At 30.7% G+C, this 7,363-nt stretch overlaps 1 protein-coding gene across 1 annotated transcript in view; it reads left to right on the top strand.

Moving 5' to 3' along the window:
* The first annotated feature begins 1,582 nt into the window (after positions 1 to 1,582).
* The window catches only part of Tsen54 (tRNA splicing endonuclease subunit 54), a 150,458-nt gene continuing 144,677 nt past the window's right edge, over positions 1,583 to 7,363 (top strand). The window contains exons 1-7 of the mRNA XM_089698384.1: positions 1,583 to 1,617; positions 1,655 to 1,802; positions 1,876 to 2,040; positions 2,207 to 2,354; positions 2,561 to 4,791; positions 5,280 to 5,645; positions 5,740 to 6,335. Of these exons, the coding sequence (XP_089554510.1) occupies positions 1,762 to 1,802; positions 1,876 to 2,040; positions 2,207 to 2,354; positions 2,561 to 4,791; positions 5,280 to 5,445 (2,751 nt within the window). The 5' untranslated portion in view covers positions 1,583 to 1,617; positions 1,655 to 1,761 and the 3' untranslated portion in view covers positions 5,446 to 5,645; positions 5,740 to 6,335. The remainder of the gene's footprint in view (positions 1,618 to 1,654; positions 1,803 to 1,875; positions 2,041 to 2,206; positions 2,355 to 2,560; positions 4,792 to 5,279; positions 5,646 to 5,739; positions 6,336 to 7,363) is intronic.

The raw sequence follows: 7,363 nt of genomic DNA, 5'->3' as shown, positions 1-7,363 counted from the left end.
CTTAATCTAAGGACTAAGAGATATTCTCATGACCATCATTTTTTATCTCTGAATTAAGCCCATTGTCCACTACTTTTGTCTCGCCAAAAACTTAGGTAGGTACCGTAAGCATATATTATAATAGTTTCATAAACACGGAAAGAATATTCACAAAAATGTTAGGTAGGAAATTTTAAAAGTCCTAATCTCAGAAAATTAAAACGAATCATTTAATTTTCACTCATTTGCTGGTGCGCATGAGACTCATGCCATGAGTTTTACTATTTGTTGTCACTCAGAAATCTGAATTCAAAATTCCTACATTAGGCGCGTTCCGATTCTCATTTAGATTATTAGAAAATGTTAGGTATGTGTAAGCAGTACTTACATAATATTATAACTTATGTATAGTAATTAGAAGGTATATGTATAGGATTTCCCTACCTACCCGTTTTGATTCGTATAGAACTTCTTTTTATTGGTCTTATGTAAGTACTATGCATAAAAAAATAATATAGAATAGAAAAATAGTCAGTTTTCAATACATAAAAACTTTAATTCTATATGACAAAACCTATGGACAAAACATTACAAAATTATTACATTTGCCATAATAGTAGGTATTAGGTATCTAGTATCTACGTAATTCTTATAAAAAAAGTACATACCTCTTTTAAATAATGCCAAATCAGGTGAATCTCTTAATTTCACACCTTTTAAACATTTGCATATTTGATCTGAGTTAAAACTTATTAGTTATTGATGAAATAAAAATTAAAAATCTATGAACGTCGATCCCCATCCCGCCAAAGCACAAAGTTTTTTTCAAAGAATACATATACTCTAAAAGAGCTAAAAAAGAGGTTTTTTTAATTAGATATCAATGTTGCCATTTGTTGCCTACAATTTTTTACAAATTAAAAAGTTAAAAAATTCATTTCATAAATTCATATTACAGAAAACTTTATAAAAAAATAAATATTTACCTACGTCATATTATTACACATTACTTTATTTGTCATTTTTAAATTACAATGAATACGCATATTACTTCCAAACGTCTTTTCTGTGTTCGTTGTATTAATAAGTTTTAATGAAAAAATATAATAGGAAATTTCACAAAAAAGCAAGTTGGAGAATATTATAAGCCTTTGCGCAAACGAGGTGTACAGAAAATTGTAATTTAATATATTAATAAGTACATATTCTGGTACAAACAAAACTTACAAAGTAGTTTTATGGAGTGTAGATAAAAGAGTACAATCTCTTGTCATATCTTAAGAGATATTTCCTAAAACTTTAATCATAATCTATTCATCGTCTTGTGTGTGGAAATAAATGTATATATCTTCGAGGTTTACCAACTTTATATACCTAATCATTAGCAAATACCGACGAATGAGTTTGGCGTTTGCTCATGGGTCATGAATATAATTTAAAACCTATGACCTAGTCCCAGACTCCCAGAGCATTTTAAACCAACGTGTTGGTTTATGAAGCCTAGACCTAAGCCTACCACTCAGTTTTTATTTATTTATAATAGCAATACAATGGCCTAGTGGCGCTGTCATCTTGGACGACATTGACACTTGACACTTGACAGTTTATAATTTTAATTTTCGTGACTATAGTTTCACGATATATATAAAAGTACTCTGTGGTTTCACGTTCACAGTTCACACTTCACTTTTTTATTATTTAATAAAAAGATATGCTAAAAACGGTCCTTAATTGTATCAAAAGTTGATATATAATTCAACTTATTACCATCAATTCCAATTAATGCGTTTGAATACAATCATGAACAATATAAAGATATTACCGTAAGAATTCTTTCTTGCCTCTGTAAATTGTGTTATTTTTTATAGTGTTTCAAAAATGTTTATTATATTTTAGCGGTGATGAGATTGTGAAAAAAGGTGTAACCAGACTCGAGGCTAATTTACCTGAATTAGGATTGAAAGATGTAGTCCCCAATGGTTCTTGGTTAGAACAAAAACAAATTCAAGCATCACTGGAAGCCAAGAAGTGTCTCATAGAAGTTGAACGTATCGAAAAAAGGTAATTTATTTTAAATTGTAAAGTACCTGTATAAACAATTCACAAACTAGTTTTATCTACATTTTTAAACATTTTAAACAACTTTAATTTAAGTATTTCATATATGCAGGTATGCAACCACAGTATTTCATGTAAAATCTACATAATTTTATAATATCTATTACAGAGGTCAACTCAGTCATGCAGAATGGAAAGATGAGCTCATGTTAGCTGAAGTAACGCAGAAGTGTGGTGGTTACTGGCAATACTTAGGTCACAATGTCGGGAGAATTCTTTATTTGAGACCTGAGGAAGCGCTGCTGCTGATGGAACTGGTTTGTTCATTTTTTTCGCTCTATTGTTGATAAATTAGTATAAATTTCTGAAAGTTGTTTAATTGTAGTCCATTAGACTTTTTTATTTTAAGATTCAAATGTCAGATTTTAATATTTTTGAAACATTTGTTTACAAACACATTGTTTAGAATTTTAATATTTCATACATTTGAGTACAGTATAAAATATTATTAACTTGATTCCAGAATTGTCTGCTACTTAAATATAGTGGAGTAACAGTATCACTACAACAAGCCTACACCTTACTACTGCAAGGGGATATAAACTTATTAAAATACAAAGTATATGCTTCATTAAGTAGAATAGGTTACAAAGTTTATAAACATAGAGCTCTTGTTAATAATAGATTGAAAACAGAACAGAAACATGAGAATCTTGATGAAAATACTAGCATACCTTTGAGTGAATCCCAACTCAATGAAAATGTTACAAATAATGAAGATAAAACAAATGAAAGTACACTAGAAGGAGCTCTTGTTATTAATAGATTGAAAACAGAACAGAAACATGAGAATCTTGATGCAAATACAAGCATACCTTTGAGTGAATCCCAACTTAATGAAAATGTTACAAATAATGAAGATAAAACAAATGAAAGTACACTAGAAGGAGACACAGCCTGTACTTCTAATGGCACTAAAGAAACAGAAGTTTCCATTAGTGAAAATGATAATAATGAGCATATAGAACCAGAAAAAGATCACACAAGTGAAACAATCAGTGTACAATCATATAACTCTGTTTATAAAAGTTACCACAACAAGTTATCGAGATTAAAGAATAGGAAACTTAAACAATGTTGCGCAACTACAACAAATGATATATTCAGTACAATTCCAGATCTTTTAGAAAAGCGTACTGTAACTTTAAAGGTGCCAGAAGCTAAATATGTTCCAAATGACATGGTTCTTGAGGAATCCTATACAATTAACTTAAGGAATGTGCCCAAAAAGTGTACAAGATCGTCTAGTTTATCTTATAGTTCTAGTGATGAAGCAAGTGGAAGTCACATAAAAAGATTAAGGACTGCATCCACCAGTGGCCCATCAAATTCTAATAGACCACATTCAACACAAATGTACCACAATAATCATTTCAGGCAGTTCTCCTATTTAAGACCCCAATCTAACTTCAATTACTTTAATATTAACATGCTATTCCACAGACCCTTTATTCAACAAATATTCTTTCCGTCACCTTTCCAATCCCGAGGTTCCCTGTTCTTTCAAAGGCCTCAGTTTTATCAGAGATCACAGATATTTCAAAGGCTACCTCTAAACAACTTTAATTACTTTAACAGCAGAGGGAATAATTATGTAGCACAGAATAACGTGAGCAATCAAGAAGCTTACTTACAGAGGATAAAAACTTTGGCCCAAAAGTTGAAGCAACTTGTAGCAAGGGGTAATGTTAATCAAGATAACACTCAGTCCTTACAAAGACTCCTCAATACCTACAATTCAAGATACAAAACAAATCTAAGGCTAGGCCCATATTTCGATATTGTCACTGCTGATGCCATAGAAACTATTGACTTAGACATGGATGATGAAGAACCACAAAATAAAAAGCGAAAAACGGATGATGATTCACTCGAAGATAACCTTAAATCAATTAAAATAATGGCGCTAGAATTGAAAACTCTAGAAATTAATGGCAAAGCAACACCAAGGCATAGGAGAACATTTTCGAAATTACTAAAAACATTCAATAGATGTTATAATTGTGATTATTATTTGAATTCTGTACATGATGTAATTAATCGGAGGCAAATAATTCTCGATTCCTCATCCGATACAGACTGTGTAATACAAGAAGAAACAACTAAAGCACCTGCACAGAAATGTAAAAAGAGTAAAAAATTAAGGAATCCCTTTAATATTCTCAAACGGCTGTCGGAAAAGCAAGATATTGCTAATGAAGCTAATATCTCAACGCATGACGAATATGTAGAAATTAAGGATAAGAAATATACTGATGCTATTAAGGAAACTATAAAAGGCAAGTGGCTTCCTAGTGAGAACGATTTTGGTCGAGTAGAACTATGTGATGAATATGGCATAGATCCATTGTTATCAAAGACAAAACTCCTATATGATTTTGCCAAATTTAAATCAAATGCGTTTGAAAACTGGTTAGGATTGAAAATAGCTTTCTTGGAAAGTCTGAAAGAAAGTATTACTGAGATCCAGGATATTTCTATGTTCCAAACTCATTTTGATGTAGATTGCTTAGTTAAGCCTGAAGATTGTAGCGATACACAATCTGTACTACAGAAATTAAGAATTATAAAATCGAACAAAGAAATTACTAGTAATTCAATACTGAAAATTGATTTTGATGTTTACAATAGAGATGTGGAGAATTTTAAGAAAACTGACCCTCCGACACCTCATTTCCGAATTATTTGCCTAGAGTGAGTATATTTAACCACTTATAATTATAATTTAAAATTGCTTCTAAAATTACACTGAAATAATTGTTTTATATTATGTAAAAGTCATAGCATATTATCATAGTCTGGTTCAATTTATTATAAACACTTGGTTGTAGTCATGTTCATGTATTTTTTTTTATCTTAATATATATAAATCTCGTGTCACAATGTTTGTCCTCAATGGAATCCTAAACCACTTAACCGATTATAATAAAATTCGCACACCATGTGCAGTTCGATCCAACTTGAGAGATAGGATAGGTTTTATCCCGGAAATCCCACGGGAAAGGGAACTATGCGGGGTTTTCTCTGAAAACGCGGGCGAAGCCGCGGGCGGATAGCTAGTAAATTATATAAATAAATTAGCTATCTTTTAATTATTTCTGTCGGAAAACTGCATTTAATAAAAAAAATGGATATATATTAATATTGTATGAGTTGATAATATTAATAAACTTAATTTTCAGGGAATCATCATCACTACCAGCAGCGTCAGAAATCGAAGCACTCCACTCAAAATACACAGACAATGTCCCAATAGTGTTCGCTCTAGTCAGTATGAGCTCAGTATCATACTTACAAGTTAAACCTATGGAAATACCTGTACATACTCCGAGTGATAACTATCGATAACATATTTATGTTATGGGTGTATTTAGTAAGACACCTATTATAATATATTATACCGTATATCATGTACAAATACATACATTTTTATTTCATACATTTTTACGAAATAAGAAAAAGGATAGATGAAACCGCTCTTCAATATATTATATTCACAACAATATTATATATGTATTTTCAAATGTATTATCATATCTGAACTGAAAGTAGTGAAACAAAATTGTTGCAAAAAATAATTTGCTATTGCTAAATATTATATATGTATTTTCAAATGTATTATCATATCTGAACTGAAAGTAGTGAAACAAAATTGTTGCAAAAAATAATTTGCTAGGTACATGGAATATACAAATTTTGTAGATATTATATTATACAGTATCCTATAAAATTAAATACCATTTTACTACTAATAGACATAAAAAGACTACAAATATTATACACGCGTTCTAAACACGTACAAAAATATTGATGTAACATATACAATAGGTAACCAATGTAAGTATTTATTTAAAATTCCCTGAGTTTTTATTTTATAAATACATAATATATGTATATAAACTCACAAAGTCCTGATACAATATAAAAAATAAGTAGATGTTTCAAAGTTATTATTGTACAATGTACATCATCCAGAATGGCAATAGAAAGGTCAGTTAATTGCCTGACTTATGTAAGTGAGATGTAAATGTAGTACATATACATAATTATAATGCTTCATGCGTAAAAGATTATGCGCGACTTACAATTTTTAAAGGGCCGTTGCCTTTTTAAAATACTAATGATGTCTAAAAAAGATATACATTGTATTGTATATCTTTTTTATACATCATTGATTTAAGGATAATTCAAATTTTATTTTCGTTTTGTTTGTTTTTTTTTTCATAATTTTATATACAGTAAAAGTTCCTTATTCGCGGGTAATAGGTTCCGTAAATATGCCGCGAATAGAGAAACCGTGAATAAGGAATGGTAATTTGTATGGGGTTATAGGGAATACGTTCTTAGGTGACGAAATAAAAAGCAAATACATAAAGAAACCAGTTAAATTTAAGTTTTTGACCAAACATATTTATTAATTACCATTTAATTAGGTATTATCTTCAGGTTTAGGCAATGGCTTGTCACTTTTTACTCGTTTTTCATTTTTTTTTAGTCGACATTATAAATTCGTAGTTGTAGTTTAAGCGTTTACTAAGGATAACGAATGGTTTTTATTTAGGTAATTACATATATGTATGTACCGATGTACCGATTCGATCCGCGAATAATGAATTTTAGTCCGCGAATACAGGATTTAGGTCGCATTTTTTCCATCAGCGAATAGTGAAACCGCGAATGAAGGAAGCGCGAATAAGGAACTTTTACTGTATTTTCTTTTTTAAGCTATTGCATAGCTTCTATCGCGGGCCTTGAGCGCGGGGTCGGAATCGAGAAATTCTGTAACGAAAAAACCTCACGCTCCCCACTCCGACGGGCTCGGAGGTGTGGCTTGAAGGCATGCTATGCAATAGCTTTACCGCAGCAGTCCCCGAGTGCCACACGACACACTTCTTTTTTATACTTAGCATTGTATCAACGACGTCAGGGATTGTTTTCATGCAACTTCCTTCTTGAACTACAAAAATGTTATATTAAGTTGTTTTGTTAATAAATTAAAAATATACATTTACTTACCTCTTTTATTTCATACCTTTATCTGGGGGCAGGCTGTATGTACATACTATGATATTATTAAGTTAACTATGTAGGTATTTTTCATACAAGAAAAAGGCTACTAGTGGGTTTCAGTCATGTTTCAGTACTGTTTTTAATAAGTATCATAGACTAATAAAGTATCTAGTCTTTTTCACATAAAAGGTAAATAAAAAAAGTCGGTACCTACTCGGGAATTTCAATAATATTTTTATCTGTCGACTTCCAAGCA

This window comes from Colias philodice, chromosome 8 (assembly GCF_061535455.1).
Source record: "Colias philodice isolate Cphi_HAF_F1 chromosome 8, ilColPhil1 Martin Lab GWU primary, whole genome shotgun sequence".
Classification (NCBI taxonomy): Eukaryota; Metazoa; Arthropoda; class Insecta; order Lepidoptera; family Pieridae; genus Colias; species Colias philodice.
Note: the sequence above shows the minus strand (reverse complement) of the source record. Positions and strands in the feature narration are given on the sequence as shown.